Source organism: Simochromis diagramma, unplaced genomic scaffold (assembly GCF_900408965.1).
Source record: "Simochromis diagramma unplaced genomic scaffold, fSimDia1.1 OVJJ01000411.1, whole genome shotgun sequence".
Classification (NCBI taxonomy): Eukaryota; Metazoa; Chordata; class Actinopteri; order Cichliformes; family Cichlidae; genus Simochromis; species Simochromis diagramma.
This window is the reverse complement of record NW_024386735.1, coordinates 858,397-876,728: the sequence shown is the minus strand read 5'-3', so window position 1 is coordinate 876,728 and position 18,332 is coordinate 858,397. Positions and strand designations below refer to the sequence as shown.

At 40.5% G+C, this 18,332-nt stretch overlaps 1 protein-coding gene across 6 annotated transcripts in view; it reads left to right on the top strand.

The window, feature by feature from the left end:
• LOC120734676 (FERM, ARHGEF and pleckstrin domain-containing protein 1-like) overlaps nucleotides 1-18,332 on the top strand; it is a 67,427-nt gene that overhangs the window by 28,469 nt on the left and 20,626 nt on the right. For 5 of the 6 annotated variants that reach the window (XM_040033794.1, XM_040033667.1, XM_040033717.1 and 2 more), the window contains 10 exons: nucleotides 6,576-6,680; nucleotides 8,841-8,883; nucleotides 9,089-9,167; nucleotides 11,504-11,601; nucleotides 13,535-13,649; nucleotides 16,108-16,255; nucleotides 16,894-16,989; nucleotides 17,079-17,245; nucleotides 17,347-17,415; nucleotides 17,545-17,620. In XM_040033794.1, coding sequence (XP_039889728.1) covers nucleotides 6,576-6,680; nucleotides 8,841-8,883; nucleotides 9,089-9,167; nucleotides 11,504-11,601; nucleotides 13,535-13,649; nucleotides 16,108-16,255; nucleotides 16,894-16,989; nucleotides 17,079-17,245; nucleotides 17,347-17,415; nucleotides 17,545-17,620 — 996 coding nt within the window. The remainder of the gene's footprint in view (nucleotides 1-6,575; nucleotides 6,681-8,840; nucleotides 8,884-9,088; nucleotides 9,168-11,503; nucleotides 11,602-13,534; nucleotides 13,650-16,107; nucleotides 16,256-16,893; nucleotides 16,990-17,078; nucleotides 17,246-17,346; nucleotides 17,416-17,544; nucleotides 17,621-18,332) is intronic. The other variant, XM_040033868.1, reaches the window with a different exon arrangement.

Sequence of the window (18,332 nt, the reverse complement as noted above, 5' to 3'; positions counted from 1 at the left end):
ATGGAAAATCTTTTTCTTTCTTTTTTTTTTTTTTTTTTTGCTTCGCATAATTAAATTTTTTCTCCCCTCATTAGCTACATTTTAACACAGCAAGAAGGTGCATAGCAAACATTAGAGAGCTATTGTAATGACTTCTTGAGATTCTTTTTTTAAGCATTTTATTTTCTTTTTGCTTGGATGGTTGAATGATACCCGTCAGACTTGAAGCTAGAATCCAGCACAGTGTACTGGTGGATGGGCACTTAGGTTGGTGGAGCACGCTGCTGGACCTCTAATTATCTTAAATGAGAAAAGCCATGTTGATGTATGGCCCTACAAGAGAGCTGAGTTAAAAAAAAAAAAAAAAAAAAAAAAAAAAAAACCTTAAGCAACATGACACTGGCCTCCACAGGTTGATTTTTGGTGTCTGGAGTTGGAGGATATTTATATTCATTAATGCATCACATATTTCTGGGTTTACATCATTGTGTATCTGATTGTCTGATGGATCAGAGCAAAATTATAGCCCAGCATAAAGTATGATAAAAATGTGCTTCTTTGTGTGTTTCTGGCAGACAGAGAACGCCCCATTGATGGGAGAAGCTGAATGAACTGATTGTGATTTGAAGTGAAAGGATCTCAGTCTGAGCTCTGCAGTGGCCAGTCTGCTCTCTTCAGTTGGATGATTTCAACATACTTATTTTTAGACCCCGACCAAAAGAGAAAAAAAAAATTATAAAAGAAAAAAGAAACAAACTACGAACTTGATTTGCCTTGAGGTCCTCTGTCGTTATCATCCTCACTATCTCAGTACATTGCTTTGTATGACACAAAGCCTATTTCTCTTCTCTTGCTGTATGTTTGACCTCAGCTGGATGACCATTTCCTCTGCTGAGACTGTTGCCAAGATCAGAGGAGGTCATGAGAACTGGCTGTACTATTCAATTTTTAAGTACCACTTTCTAGAGTTGAAGCCTCTTTAGAGAACTTGGATTATTTTAGTAATTCCAAGAACTAAGAGTAAAATTTTAATACTAAAATGGGATGTAATGCTAGAATTTATCATTTAACACTAGCTGAAGCTTTTATGGTGTTTTGACTGTTTAATCTAGAGTTTCTCCTTTTCCTGTATTTATGGATATTATTTTTAAACAGAAGATTTGCCTTGAAAAAAGCAGCACACTTTAGACCTCTTGGAAAAGTCAAGCCTCACGGACTACAATTTTTAGTCTCAGCTTTAGAGCAGAAATAAACATGTTTACAGCCTGGTGCAAAAGAAATTGGGACTCTCAGGGATTCTGGTTTTTGTGTTTTGTTTTTAACTTGGCTGTTAAAGTTGTATGCAGTAAAACAGTAACCACACTGACTAACATAATTTTTTGTCACGTTCAGTGTTTAGTTGTACTAAAGCCCAATCCAAGTTCGGTTTCTCTGTGGATGCGTTTATATTGTTTTAAGTCTGTTTCGTTTTGCTAGCCAAAATTAACATCCAATTTAATATTGAGGTTTTGTAGACATGTGACCATTAACCACATGTCTATAACCTATACACCATTTTGGACATGTAACAATCATGGGGACAGGGGAGGATTACTTGAATAAGGCTCCAGTAACTGGCAACCACCTAAATGAGGGAAAAATTAATGTTCCAACCTGCTGTGAGTGGTTCCATGAGGCCGATGGCAACTGTAAGGAAAATGATTGCTAAAGCCTCCGTCACACAGGCCTACAGACCTGCTGGGAACCACCCATCACTTGAGAAAATTCACCAGCCAGTTGGCAAAAACCTCCTTGTGGTCGCTTTGGTTGTTAGAGTATTGCTGTGGTCATAATTTGAATCCTAGTGACGGACTTGTCTCCAAACAACTTTCTGAGCTGGGGTTGCCTTCAAAGTTATACCTCTGCTCTGTAGCCAATTTTTTTCAAAAGACATGAAACATGATAAACTGTAGGCAACTGTGACAATCCACCAGCAACCATAGTGATAATTAAAAGAATTTTGGTGCAGCACCTTCTTTGAAATCTGTTTGACCCAGCGATGGCCAGAAACCACCTCCAAGAGTCACTACCGACAAGTCAGGGAATACACTTTTTATACAATTTTTCCATAGCAACCGGTGGTGGTGCTACGGTCAATGTGGCGAAAAACTCTTGAGTCACATGAGAAACATAAACACAGTGAAGTACAGATGCACCTTGTTATCAAAGTTGGCTAGTTTTGCAAACTTTGAAACTCCCCTTGTGTACAAATATGGTGGTCACATCCAGTTTCAGAAAGGCCAAGATGGCTGCAATCATCAAATCAGTGGCTATATTCGTCTTTTAAAAACCATTTGATCTCATGAAAATGCAGCAGTGCCTTTGTCAGGCTTCACACTGACAGTTGATTCCCTCAGAGTTTTGTTTTGCTTTATCCCACTTTCCGCTTTTGCTTCCTACATCTGAAACAAGTGAATGAAAGTGAAACACCATGAAAATCTACAGTAAACAAGACAAGAAATTCTTGATAACCTTGGAACTGGATTTAACAGAGCTCTCAACATTCCCCCCTTCTGCATACAACTTTGAAGTCTGAAACCGGCTTCTTTCAGTACTCCGTGGACCAGGTTTAGTGAAGTTTGCCTGCTACTGCATGTTGTTTTTAGAGGTTTGCTTCAGTGCCCAAAAAGAGCTGAGTCTGACCGCGCCTATCGGGTTTGGCATCCTGTTTTCCTCGATTCCCAGCGCTTTAGCTATCACCTTTTAATTCCAGCTCCTCTTTTTTTTTACCATTTAAGTTACATTGGGGATTTCTTTTGAGTGCCGGCTAACTGTTTTGACAGAAAACAGAATACAAACTGGTTAATGAAACTCGCTGCTTTGTTGAAACTGAAGATATGTAAGAAGAGACATGTGAGCCCTGTTATTATAACTGGTATTGATATATACGCATTTCACCTCTGCTCGATCACTGACATTCCCATCTGCATTCCAGTGTGTTGTATTACATGAATAAGATATGGAGTGCCTCCCCAGTGCATGTACACTGGCTTACAGTAGTTATTGGAGAGGAGTTTGCTGATATTGGAGGAAATTGCTTCTTTCCAAAACATACTTGGAATTTAGTCTTGATTTCACTTGGATAGTTTTGCCCTAAGAGGAGAGGCTGCACCCTGTTTCAAAAGGTTCAAAACCCTTGGTTAAGTCTAAATCTCCAACTCCATACTTACCAGTATGTGGTTCACTGTGCTGAGTGTTTCTTGGATCACATAATAAAACTCCTGCGTCTCCTCCAAACCCAACATTGCTCTGCACTGCAGAAAACTGGACCCCATATTTTTAAAATTTTGTGCAGGAGATTCCATGGATGTTTTTAGTTAACGGAGCGCATTAGAGAAAATAACACAAGAGAAAAAAGAGAAAATGGTCAAATTAAAAGCAAATAGCTGTTTCACAAATGCTGCTGCAGACAAACCAAACAGGCAGCGCTGAGTGGTTAAGATCAATCATAGGAGTGAAGAACAGAAACATATATCTGGCTACATGTTGAGAAGAAAGAAAGAGGAGGGTGGATTTTTCTCTCCAGACTTGTCCACCCCCTACCCCCCCTTTAAAACCAAGATTACCACTGAACATGCCTGAATCCTGTCCAAACTCCAGAAATCCATGAGCTGCGACATCTGTCACTCTCTCTGTGAAAACATACATACATTCACTACAAGTCCTCAATATCTAGCAGCAGACTGTGTCCATGTCTGGAACCGACATGTTCGGTGTAACTACAGTGTGTCCCCACAGACCGGTCGGACACATGCGGTAGCCAGATGTTGACAGACTTGGCTCGCATATTGACCTTCAGAGCTCTGACTCCTCCTCTATATTTTCCTTTCCACCTACAGCATAATATATGTGTTTATATGTACTTTTAAAGTACAAAGCCTCTGCTGTGTCAGGAAGATTATTACTTCTAATACTTTGTCCTCCTTGTAAGCGCACATTATCTGTACAGAGGTCCAAAGAGTACAACACTAAGAAAAAAAATGCTTGACATAAATAAAAGCATTTAAATGGTTAAAAACACCACCACAACAAACTGATTGTGCCAGAAATGTTAATCCTGATTATTTTGTTTATTATTGAGGTCATGCTCATTTTTAGATGATTAATCATTAGTCAACTTTAGAAACATTCTGTTATTGAAGTGCCTTGTACCACCACTAAATTTAAATTTTAGACCAAACTCCAACCAATCAAAAACCAAATATGTAGATGGGTGGTGGAGTGTTTTTGACCTTGAAGCTTACCTTGCAAGTGCACCTGCAGGGCACAGATGGAGGCCCAGGTGGCAGCAGGCTCACTTTCCTCACATGACCTCCACAGGAGCCACAGGGAGCACGACTAGGGTTTCCACTGGTTCACCTACAACGATTAGAGCTTTAGGGCCCTTAAATAAATCTGCTCATCAAAGGCTTTGTTTTTTCCCCAGAATGTCTTGGCTCAGTCTGAACTAAACGGTGAAGAAGTTTCAGCTTTCAAAGAGGGACAAAAGTGCACTGCTGTAAAGAAACAAAACATTGCATAACCACTGAATGAATGCAGCAGAGTCATCCTTTTAGCCGTATTATCTTGTTTCCGTTATTGCTGGAAGCAAAAATCATAACAAACTAAATTGTATTAATTACTCAGCCCCCACTCACCCTCAATTCAGTATTTAGAAGGAAGTCATGTGTAAATGCTTAAATGTCCTGGTAGAAGATGAGTTTACAAGTGTTTTGAGTGTCCTACAGAGAGCAGCACATGTGTAATACGAGGTCAAAGCCAAATTGGAATCAGAGTTTAAATTTTATAGGCGTGACTCTTTTGGATACAAGTCTGCAAATTGTAAAATGTGTCTAACGAGTTTCTTATAAGTGACAGTACATCTACCATATTTAGATCAGTCTGATGCATTATGCTATGGTAACACTAGAGAAAACAGTAGTTGGAGGCCAAAATTACTGTGATTGTGTTCAAGATGTGGATCAGGTCTGCGATCGCTCAGGCAGTTGCCTTCCTCAAAGCTACTTTGGTTCATCGAGTTGGTAGAAAAACAGCAAAAAGATGGAGTCAGTTTGAAATCAGTTTGCACTTGAATTGGGTTCAGTTGGAAATATCATTCAATCTGTTTGCAATAATACAGCAAATAACTGTTTTAGTGGTCAAACTGTTGCAACAAATTAATTCACATTAACAAGACAGAATCTCAAAGATTTGAAACAGAAAAATAGAAATTCCTCCACAAACTGTGATGTTGTTGCTGCAGGATGATGTTTTAACTGCAAAATGATGTAGGCGCTCAGCACTTAATAGTGGTCGTGGCAGATGGCCCCGCCCCTCCCGGAGCCTGGTTCTGCTGGAGGTTTCTTCCTGTGAAAAGAGAGTTTTTCCTTCCCATTGTGTCCAAGTGCTCATTGACGGTCATTTGATTGTCTGGGTTTTCTTTGTATTATTGAAGGGTCTGTACCTTACATTATAAAGCTCCTTGAGGCGACTGTTTTTTTTTGTAATTTTTTGCTCTATAAATAAGGCTGAATTGAATTGAATTAATGGAAGGAAATTAAGTAAACTTTGAAAGTGTGTTGGGTATAAATTTTGAGCCCATTTTTCAATTTTGCTCTTTTACTTTGGATTTTTCTTCTTGTCCTTCCCTTTTTTTTTCTTTTCTTTTAATTTGCTTGGGAATATTTGTTGCTGGTGTAGGAAAATGATCAAACCATCATTGCAGAGAGAAATGGACATAAACACACACACACACACACGCATACCCAATACCTTCTCCTGATTTTAAGAGCATCCACGCTCTATGTTTTGTCTTCTAGTGAAGCATTAAGTGTTGACTTAAAGTGCAGTTCTCATGATTTAGATGAATATGTGTCATTGGTTGTGTGTGTGCCTGTCAAAGTAAGGAATGTGTGCCTTTCTAACTGCATATTAACCTAACTAGAGCAACTTAAGAATGCATAATAGTACGCTGTAACTTTTCAACAGCTATGCAGAATGGCAGGGTAGTGAACTGCATAGAGAAAATGATTCTGGGCTAATTTTGGGTTTCCGTGCCTGACTATTTTAGCCTCACGTTTGGCTGTCATGTTTTTTGGTGGAATCCAGTGAATCTCAGATTCATGAGGCTTGTACTACTGATGAAGCAAACTAATTGAACAGTACTTTCCCTCCTCTGCCAGTTCATCATTAAACAGAGCAAAGCTGATGGTGTTGTGTTGCTACTCACTTGCACACTTCTCCTGAGGCATTTTTCTTATTTCTCAATGCTTCCAGCTAATCTCCAACCTCAAACTGTTCATTAGACATCAGCCTGAGGCTTCACATCAGGTTAAAGGTCGGCTGTTTGTTGGTGAGATGAGAAGTTTTAGAAAACTGGAACCACTCACAATCTTTCGAGATATTCTATTGAAAGATAAAAGATAAATGTGGAGACTTCTGATATTAAGGCACTTTAAAGTTGAAAAATCAATTCCATTATCAGCACTCGCCTGATGTATGCACCTGACTTTCCTCCTCTGGCCAGCTGTGTTCTTCAGTTTCCTTTATTTGAATCTTTTTTTTTTTCTCTTTTCTAGCAACGTTCACCAGGCAAAGTGCTGTTTGACCTGGTTTGTGCCCATCTCAACCTGGTTGAGGGAGACTATTTTGGACTGGAGTACCAGGACCAGCGGAAGATGACAGTAAGATGCACACATATTGCACCATGGAGTACCTTTAAGTACTTTTAGCTCATTTCTGTTGTTTAAAACCATTTTTTATCTATGCTAACTAGGAAAATGTCTCAAATTAAAACTTCCTTCTCACTTGCCACAAGCTAACTTTAGCTTTAATCACATGGGTACACAGCGTGTGTGGTTGAGGTTGTGCTCAGTCATATAATAGAGGTGTTTGAGGTGCCTTAGGGAAACTCTGCAACAAACTTTGCATTCTGTGTTTCCCCCTTGGCGCTCTTTGGTTTGTCAAAGACAAATGTGGAAGAAAGTCATGCTCTTCATTTTTATATTAACAAACACTTGGGAAAGCTTTATCACACTGGTGTGTGTGTGTGTGTGTGTGTGTGTGTGTGTGTGTGTGTGTGTGTGTGGGTAGGCTGAGGACATGGTGAAACAGAGAGCAGGGGAGAGAAACTTCACAAATAAATAAAATATTTTTCTTTTTCTGTAACCACTCTTGTGTGAGAAGTGTTTCAGATATAAATGAGCCTGGGTTTAGGTTTTCTATGCTCCAAAAAGCAGCAGCTCGCTGTATAGTGTTTTGTAGACTTGCTGTATATTACTGGGGCTGTCTATAGTTTTAATCCTTTTGTTTACTTCACTTTCTATTAATACAATTAATTAAATTTAAAAAACTTGTAATAAAGAAGAATTTTGCTGCAAGACAACAGTAAGTCTGTAACTCAGAGATGGACTGATCCATTCTGTCGAAACACATGAACACAAGCTCTTTAATGTATCTAAACACAGGCAGTCGCTGTGCTTACCAGTGCCTCGGGCATGAGAGCTGTTGTTTTGAAGTGGATCAGTGGAACAAATGATGTAATGCTGAAGAAATGATTACAACTTTGTCAAGACAAATACTCAGAAAGCAGACCCACATGCACATAACAAATGAGGCTGTCCGTCAAGCAGATCGCCCGCATTGAAACATCGCTATATATCAAAGACATTCACACTGAATCTGCTTACAACGTAGCCATCATAACACTGCCATCATATTCAACGGTATCTTTTGTGCTAATACAGTTCTGAGCTTCAGCTACTGCTAAACCCCAAATAAGGACTTTTTTTGGGTATTTTCACTTTCCTTTCTCTTGGCATTTGTTATAGAAATATAAAAGACTGGTTTCACCCAGTATCTGTGAGCTCCTCCTACACCATCGGGAGTTGAGCAGCCAAAACTGGCACACAGGTACATCTTAGACCCCTGAAAGTTCTTATCTATATCATTACATAATAACGTAATCTTGTTGCCTGGTAACCACCTATGAGCAGGTCAAGATGACCCGTTTGTAGCATTTAGGCACCGTAACACCTTGGATAAGCATCACATTATTTTAATTTCACAACAGTGATATGTAAGTTATATCCACAAAAAATGAATGTTGCCTAGCATCATGCTTTGGTGACAATGTTTTGCTAAGTTTGTGCATTTGTAGCACTGATTCAGGAGTATGTGCCTTGCAAAAGCATCATATCATTTCAGCAACATCTCAATTATTTCCACAAACCTTGAATTATGTATGATATATGATGACATGTCATGTTGCCTGGCAGCCACCTAACAGTGGACTAAAGTCACAGACCAAACATTACTGTAGCATGAGCATGGACCAGTCATTTAGTAAATGCACATTAAAAAATGTCCAAAGCAAATGTGCAGTGCTTTTTTTTTTAAACAGGAGAAGAATGAATATATGTTATTTTAATTAATTTAATTGATATAATAGTTTTAACGTATTTTCTTTGAAAGAAATTCTGCTTTTCCTTCTATTAATAAATTATAGCTGAAAATAGCTCTCTTTTTAGTAAGTGTCCAGCAGATTTGGGAATTATTATGAACTGTGGACCCATGAACTGAACCGTTTGAAGGAAAATAAATGAGATAAAATAAATAGATACAGGAGTTTAAAGGTTAGTAATTATCAGGTGATGTCTGCTACACGTTAGGACCTCAGGTTTCACTAAAGTCTTTAATATTTCCAGTGAAATGATCTCTTTTCTTACAGCTGGAACAAACATGCACATTAGTTGAAAATGAATCATTTTTGTAGCTAGAGATGAAAATCAGGTATCCGTCTTTAAGACACTAATGAAAGTAAAGCTGTTCCCTGATGCCCGCAGGTGTGGCTGGATCTTTTGAAGCCGACACTGAAGCAGATCAGACGTAAGTCACTCTCAGATCCCATCTCGTCTTTCATCCTTCAAACGCCTCTGTGCTTCAAACTAAAACACAAATCCAAACTCTTCTTAACTCAGACATTAGACACTCCCACTAATAGTAGTAAACGGATATTTCCTCTGCAGCCTTTCTGCATCTCTCCACTCTGTCTCGTTCTTCCTAACCACATCCCGTTATTTCCCTCCTCCAGGGCCTAAAAACACCATCCTTCGTTTTGTGGTGAAGTTCTTCCCTCCTGACCACACGCAGCTCATGGAGGAGCTGACTCGGTAGGTCTTCCCCGCACAGAAACCACACCTATCTGAAGAAGAAGCTCCCAAATTAAAAGACATGCTGTTCAGCATTTGGTTTCCTGTCTGGTCAGCGTGATTTCAGTCCTTCACCAGGAATTTTTAAGGACAATTTATGATTTACAGCTGCATCCAAACATGAGGCAGAAGTCTTGTATATTTCTTGTTGTCTGCCTGTTGTTGTTTTTGGTCAGACCCTTAGCATTTATAACACATTTATATGCCTGACATCAAATAAGCCGTTTTGTCTTTTCTGGACCCAAACATATTTTTGTCATCTGGGAACAAGGCTCAATAAACCTTCTGGTATTCCAAGCCAGCTGAAAGGAAGTCAAAGAAGATGAATGGTCTGACCACTTCTGGCCTTTTATTCATAGTTTAACCCTGGAAGATCCATTTTATCTGGAAAACCGATCTCTTTTTTTTGGTCCTGATTCCCACCTATTCCCTCTGTCCTTTGTTTAAAAAGTGTAGCGTTATCTGCAGACCATCAAGTCCACCTTCTTGTTTAGTTTAGTGTGACAGAGCCTAGCGGGACCCTTCTGGACTGTTTCTGTTTGTCGGAGCTGATTTAGGACACACGCTACAGCAGAAATTCTCGGTCACTTGGCTAAAACATAAATAGGACAATTATCTGACCTTCCACATTTTTCCCATGGTGCTGACACTCCTACAGCCACCCAGCTGGGCTCAACCCTCTCGAGGCAGGCATTGCCGATTTGCAACAGTTAAAAACTAACAACCTGATTACCCCACATACATATTTTATGAGGTTTTTTTACTCAGAAGTACCACTGCAGGACTTGGTTATGCATTAGCAACAAAAAGTTTAATTTGAGCCTGAGAGGGTTAATTTGAGATGATGGCAAATCAGGAAGCACTAAAGTTACCTGTAGAAATAAAGTTACAGTTATACCCACTGTAGTGAAATCCTACATCTTACTATTGATTCCTGTCACCAGCTCACTGTAGATAAAAGTAGGAGAGATTATTCCACTGACCTCATATCATCTCTGATTGTGTCAGTGGACGAAGTAGACACATAGTTGTTTCTTTTCCCCTTTTGTTTGGCTCCCACAGTGTTGCCGCTGTCAGTGTTTCCTTTGATGAGTAATGTAAGCACAGATGGAAGAAAGGCTTCCTTGTGTGTATATCAAGCTGTTAACCTCCTATTAGCTGCTGATTACTGAATCTTCACCCCCAACCGGTTGTGTGACATTTATGTTTTTGGTGCTGTATAAACCAGAGCACTCGAGAGAGCATATCAACAACAACAAAAGCTTTGACCTTGGGTGCTAACAAAAAGGTCAAGGTCTAATGCTTAGTCAACCTTGGTCATCATGACCCCTGAAGCCTTGTGTATTCTTGTGAAGTTTGAAGACAATCCATGGAAAAATTGTGGGTAGTATAAAGTTTTTACTTATCCAGTAGTTACTAGTACCTACCATCACAAGTGATCTGATTATGTACCTTCTCTCTTCAGGGGGTGAGAATAAAATTGAATTGAAATCATAAATGGGACCTGCTCCCAATAACAGTGCTACTCCAGTATGGTCAAGGCCGCTGGATTGACCTGATGTTTTTCAGTCTAAATAAGTGCAGCTTTCTTGTGTAATAACATTCTGCACTGAAAGCCTCATTAACTTTGCTAGCGAGGTAATCACGCAGCAAAACAGTTGAATTGGATTTTACATTAAAAGGTGCCGCAGATCATTGATCACACTCTCACATGGATTCACTCTGAATGCAGTCAACTGTTTGCCCACATACAGTGAATAGAAAGGCAGCGAATCAGGTTTAAATGTTGTGGGAGATGAACATGCGGTCCTTGAATACTTTTTCCGGTGATGCCGTTTACATTGAATTCTGGCGTGCTCCTACAGGGTGATGTTGCCTACAGGCTTTTTTCCTTTTATTAAGCCTCCCACTGTCGTTGTTGGGCTTTCTTAATTAAAATGTGACATCACAGCCCGGCAGCATGTGCATACACGGGTGCACATGCTTGTGTCTGTGACTCTCATTAAGCCCTCATCATGGCGTAAGTAGCCGCCTGTATAATGATTAACAAAACCCGCAATTAGGGTCAGTTTAAAGGCAGTAGATGCAAAGCAGCGGGCATACACAGGGTTTCTCTCTAAATGCCATCACTTTAATGGTTATGAGATTGGCTCTAACATTGTAAGTTGCTGCGTTTATGGAGTGTGCATTAACCCCTGTAACCTTTCCCCAAACTTCTGTTTTTCATCTTCCTTTTCCTCCATCCCCACAATCTCTCTATTTATTTTTTTTTGTTTGTTTGTTTATTTTTCCTCCAGGTATCTGTTTGCTCTACAGATTAAACGCGACCTGGCCTGTGGTCGTCTGATCTGCAACGACACGAGCGCCGCTCTCATGGTCTCCCACATTATTCAGTGTGAGTTTTAACACGAAAAGTATTCAAGAATCTGATGTTTGGAAGGCGCTGAAGCACACAAACGAGTCCCTTTTTGGATGATTTTGACATGCTGTGAATGTCATCAAATCATAACAGCAGTCGATGACTGGAAAACAATTAATTAAAATATGCAGAGGTTGTTGAGGTTCCTTTTTGCCTTCACAGTTCAGGGTAATCATTAATAATCACAGCAGCTGTATTGATTCGTATAACTTTAATTTTTAATTTGCATCAGTGTAGAGGGGGGGGGAAAGAAGAAATTAAAATCCATGCCTTGCAAAAAGCATGTATGCAAATTAAACGGGAATAAATTAAACTTGAGCCTGAACGTAATTTGATGTCTGAGAGCTGTCGGACTGAATAAGAAGGCAGAAATCTGCACACTGGTTACTTGGCAGCATGGTGGCACGGTGGTTAGCACTGTTGCCGCACAGCAAGAAGGTCCTGAGTTCAATTCCAACATCAGGCCGGGGTCTTTCTGTGTTTGCATGTTCTCCCCGTGTTTGCGTGGGTTCCCTCCGGGTACTCTGACTTACTCCCACCGTCCAAAGACATGCAGCTTGTGGGGATAGGTTAATTGGATAATCCAAATTGTCACTAGGTGTGAATGTGCGAATGAATGTGAGTGCGAATGGTTGTCTGTCCCTGTGTGTTGGCCCTGCGACAGACTGGCGACCTGTCCAGGGTGTACCCTGCCTCTCGCCCTATGACAGCTGGGATAGGCTCCAGCACCCCCCGCGACCCTGAAAAGGATAAGTGGAAGCGAATCGATGGATGGTTACTTGGGTTATTCATTAATGCTTTAGCAGCAAAGTGGGTGGAAGTGATGGAGCCTTTCAAGGCAGGAAAGAGCACTCTTGTTACTCACAGCTTCCTTTCGTTCATCACATGACAAATGCCAGGCTAAAGGCCATTGTGCCACCCGGTAAATGCCTTTCATGTTGAGGGGTGTTGGATTCTTCACAGTATTTGAAGTCATCAGCTATCCTTTGGTGCCTCCGGGACAACTGCTGATATTTTGGGGCTTTCACTGTCATCTGTCAATGAGTACACATTGACAGTCTGCTCATCATCAGACAGTAGCTGACTGCATTTCACCAGATATGGCCCCTCTTGCTTGCTTAAATCTGAGGGGTCAGTTGCCTGCAGATACTGCATATTCATATGCAGATAGCTTTTAATAGTTACTAAAATTTCCTTGTCTGAAAAGATCTTTGGCCTCTGTGAAGGTTCTATTATAATGTAAATGCTTTGCTTATGTAGATGACTGACTGTAAATCAACAGATTCATTACAGAGATTCCCTGTGGGGGTAATTTCAGCACCACTTACTGTGTTTTATACCAAGTAAATGACAACGAACATAAATACAAAACGGCCTCCTTCAACACTTACAGTAATACCAACGGGAACCACCATAGCATTACAATCTCAATCACCTCTCATTTATAATTGTAAGCGTTATAGTTGAATGAAGTGTGAGCATGTGGTCGTCTACAGGATGCAGACTTTATGGTCGCGATTCGTCACTACGACCATTGTACCTCAGTTCTGTAAATGGAGAATATAGGATCTTGACTCCGTCTTTCAGATGCTGCTAAGGTACAGCGCTGTATACTGAAGGATATTGCTCAGTTGTCATAGCAACTGTCAGTGCTCAGCCCGTATGTGCACCTGCGGGCGGTACAGTATATGGGGGTTATTACTGCTGGTATAAAACAGATGGGGACGCATGCATCAGCACACTTCATCTACAACAGAGTGGCCAAGGTTGGTGTGTGGATGAGGAAAAGACCTTTTTAACTCTTTTTTTTTTTTTTTTTCCTCAACACTCTGCATCTTTATTTTAATCAGCTCCTAACCTTCCTCGTCCTCACTTTAAATAAATATCCATTTTCTTTTCCCTCCACCAGCTGAGATCGGAGACTTCGATGAGACCCAGAGCTGGCAGCACCTCCTTCACAATAAGTATCTGCCCGACCAAGACGCCATTAGAGACGAGATCATAGACTGCCACCGCGACCATGTGTGAGTTATCTCGTGTGCAAGTCCACACATGGATTGCATATTAGATGTGAGTTCCAGTGAATTCAGGGTTTTCTCTATGCTTTGTGGGAATCAGCATGGGTTTAATCTGCACAGTGTCAAAAAATGGCAACCAATGTAAGTTTTCAGCCCCTCCCAGTAACTTGAATGGGATTCAAACCCCACTCTCCCATGTGGAAGTCGTGTATACACCCGGCTGCTCTACCATGTCTTATTAACTTCATAGCCTTCATGCTCTCTTACTCTATACTTTGCCGGCCTGAGATGTGGGGCAGTAACAATAAAAGTGCCCAAGTTAAATAAGGAGACTAAGAAGAAAAAACAAAACAAAACAGTTATTATCAATAAAATGAAAGCAGGCAGAACACCTGCTGTTACCATCAAAAACAAGGAAATATGGGTTAAAACAACCAAAGAGTAACCTGATTGCTGATTGGAGTAGACTATTAGGAGTAGTATCTAAGTCAGGAGAGAGAGCATGAGGCTCAGACGGGGCCCTGCAAGTTCAGCATCCCCAGGGTATCTTCCTGTAATACATCTTCACTTATCGGCAATCAGGTTAAGCAGTCACACAGAAGTGGTTATCAGATGGATAAGCAGATAACACAGGGGTTCGTCATTTAAGCCGGTCACATTAAAGTGCATTGGCAGCATTTGACAAATTGCAAGCATGCGTCTGAGAGCAACCTAAGTTAAATACAATTTTAAAAAGCAAATTCAACCATATGTGTATAGACTGCACGCTAATTTGATATAGTGTCTATTACTACAAATACATGGCCTGTTTTAGGATCGGATATTAACACACTATTAGTATTAGACACTAAAATTATTGTAAGTTGAAATTAAATAAAGTTGCATCAGGAAAACACAAACACATCAGACACTATGGAAAAACCTTAGACCCTCCTACTGTCCTTTCACAGCTCTGAGAGATTTTCCAGGAAGTGATGCCGTTTTCCAGAGAATTGATTAGTCAGTAGGCAGTGATGTCATGCCTGATGAGCTCTTATCTGGAACATAACCTGTTTCTGAGCCGGTTAATTTTTAATCTAAAAAACAATCAAGTCTCCTTATGAATCAATTATTTTACTAGAAGATCAAACTACTTGAGTTACAAAATTCTGACAAATAATGGTTATCATGATCCTTAATGTTTCTTCCTCTCTTCACGTTTCCCTTTCCCACCGGATCATGATTGACTTCCAACATAGCTGCATTATCTGAAATTAATATAAAGGCTTTAAAATCTGATCAGCTTTGGTGGATTAAGTGAACACAGGTCTGTGTATACATGATTCATGGGGGGAGGAAGCCTTTAGTAATCACAAACATAAACTCCACCAGTTTCACAGTATGTTAGCATGAATGTCAAGAGGTTATTAACAATTCGGGTCATTCTAACAGTACCAAAGCAGCACTGTTTACCTGCAAACAGCAAGATTATCCTTGCTTAGAAAACAATACTGAGCTGAGGTACAGATCAGTTTCTAGGTGGCAAGCTCAGAGGTGTCAGGAGAGATATGTTTGTCATATATAAACACACACCAGGCTCGCATAATTCCAGTCTGCAATGCAAAGATATTTATCTGTTTATTCAAATATACACCCCCCAAACACACACCCATAAGTCTCCCTCCTGCAGAGAGGTTTATCTTCTAACCACAACAGCCAGCACACACTCACATTCACACACTTCTAAATCTCTCCCCTGCAGAGCTGGCTATCTGCAAACATACCACTTGGCACTCCTACTGTGCCCCTGGGACCACACACACACACACACACACACAGACACACACACATCATGTATTTCATTTCCATGCTGCTGGCAGCAAATAAATAAATGAGATTCTTTTCTGGACATGCAAAACCCTCCCTTAACCACCAATAATGTATGAAGCGCCTTGAGGCGACTTTTGTTGTGATTTGGCGCTATATAAATAAAATTGAATTGAATTGAATAAGAGCTGAAAAACAAACTTGTTGATCATCAGTCACCGTCACACCGTGCACCGCACACCCGTTCTCCCCTCACCCTCCTCTCCGCCTTGCCTCCCTTCAATCCTTCACCCTCCCCTTAGCCGACACAGGAAGGAAATGGCCAATTCAGCCGCTTATACAGGAAACAGGAAGCTATTTTCAGATTTTGTGAGGAAACAAACTTTGTGTGGCTTTTGTGGCTGATTTCTTCCTCCCCGCTGTGGGTTCCGCAATGTATTTTAAGGCTGACCCATGTTTTTAAATTCTCAGTATACCCAGAATAGATGCTTGTTTAGCCCCTGAGATGCACAGTTTAAGCTGTGACTCATTACCTCTTGGTTAGAGGAATTGATTTTCTTACACACTGAGAGCAAGTCTAGAACACTAACTAAGACGAATGGCTTAAATGAGCTGCTGATTGATCGCTGATAGTTTGATGCATCTCTCTTCTCCACAGCGGGCAGACGCCGGCAGAGTCGGACTATCAGCTGCTTGAAATCGCACGGCGGTTAGAGATGTATGGTGTTCGCTTACACCCGGCGAAGGACCGCGAGGGTACTAAACTCAGCCTGGCTGTAGCAAACAGTGGAGTACTGGTTTTCCAGGTAAAATCTTCAATAAGTAGGGGCCATAAAAGGTTTTTGGGGCTTGGGTGGGGCAGTTGGCTAAAAATTGATATTTTCTAGGTGAACACCAACGGTTTTTCGACAGACATTAACAAGGCTGACAAATATGTTTTGTATGAGTTGTAAATGCTTTAGATATTTTATAGAAGAAAGAAGGAAGGGAGTCTTAGTCTTAGTATCATAGTATCCTCAACTCAAGGTGGAAGGTTTTCTCCACTGACAACACCGAGATATTTGGCACAGCAATTAACAGATGGTTGCTGCTGCTCGGCTGCAGTTCAGGCAGTTTTTTTAATGGTGCTCTGACCTGACACTCTCAAACATAACACACAAAACATGCCATAGAACAGTGGATGCACTCTCTTTTGACCAGGCTGACCCCAATTAAGTCCAGTCTGCGCTGTTTCACTGCCCTGATTTTTTTCTGCCACATCTTCAAAGAGTGCTGAGATCTTTTAAAATTTAGCTGATATGACAAATCGATTAATTGGTTCCTGACGTTTTGTGGTAAGCCTCCACCCAACTCATCCGGTAAGGAATGCACCTCCTGGTAGTTTTGGGTTTGTTTTCAATTTTGCTTGTGCTGTCTTAACTGATTCTGATTTTTCTGTATTCAGGGGAACACAAAAATTAACTCTTTCAACTGGTCCAAGATCCGTAAACTCAGCTTCAAACGTAAAAGGTTCCTAATCAAGCTTAGAGCCGACCCTACTGTAAGTTCATGCGACGTTTCCTTTCTTTTCTTGTCTCGCCTTTTCTCTTTCTGCTTTCTGTGCTTATATTTGTTGCTGTATTCTCCCAGCAGAATGCCCACCATGACACGCTGGAGTTTGCCATGGCCAGCAGGGACTGCTGTAAGGTTTTCTGGAAGATCTGTGTCGAGTACCATGCCTTCTTCAGACTCTTTGAGGAGCCCAAACCAAAACCCAAGCCCATCCTCTTCACCCGAGGATCCTCATTCCGGTTCAGGTAAGAAGAGGAAAGAAAAAAGAGACTGATAGTGAACTCCTCTTTTTAAAATATTTTGGTTTCGTATCAACTGGTCTTCTTTCCGTGTCCTCTACCTGCAGTGGTCGAACCCAGAAGCAAATCATTGATTACGTTAAAGACTCCGAGCCCAAGAAAGTTCCATTTGAAAGGTGTAGTGTTCCTCCTTCGTTTTACCAAGACTGAGCCAAGCTACTGAAGTTAAATGTAATCAAATTTTTCGGTTTGCTGATTAGTCGTATATGGTATAATCTCATCTGTTTCCCTGCTTTTTTTTTCAGGAAACACAGTAAGATCCTGTCCAACAGCAGCATATCCCCTCAGTCTGCCTCCACAAGATCACATGTGCCAAAAGAGGTAATGCGAGCTTAAAACTTTTCTAGAAACCCATTATTAATGACACCCACAACCATTAGCAGGTTAGTGTTTATGCAAAAAAGCATGAGCCAAAACAGCACATACAAAACTACACTGCACTGTTATATTGTGCTATTGCATGCACAATATCTCCAGGATGTTTCGTCTGAGATCGGAGGTCAAAATTAGGCACGTATAGTTGAGGCAGTTAGTCTTTGTTGCATTACTTGAAAAAGATGTTTGCGTTTTTATATCCATTTCTGGCCTTTGATAAAGTAGTGTATTCTATGCTTGAATTAGGTTTTTTTTTTTTTGTTTTTTTTTTTTTTTTTAAATTTGGCAGTCCTGGTATTTTTACTTTAGTGTAAGATCAGAAACTCTTTGGGAAGCCAAGCTGAACAATACACACATGCTTCCTGTTGGCTAACATTGCTTTACCTGGTAACAAAGCTATTTCCCAGTGTAGCAGCTAGCGGGCTAACTTTAGCTTGCTTGGTGTAGGAGTTCTGTTTGTGTTAGGAGCTGGTCGTTACTGATGAGAAAGTAGCAGTATGTTATAAAAAGTATAAAATAACTGCTTACCGTTTTAGTTTAACAATAACTAAAGTAACTAAACCTTGTAACTCTTCAGGAACTGCACAATACTGTCACATAATTAAACTGACAAATATTTTATTTTCTGCCTGGGATGTTGTATCTTTGGCCAAGCTTT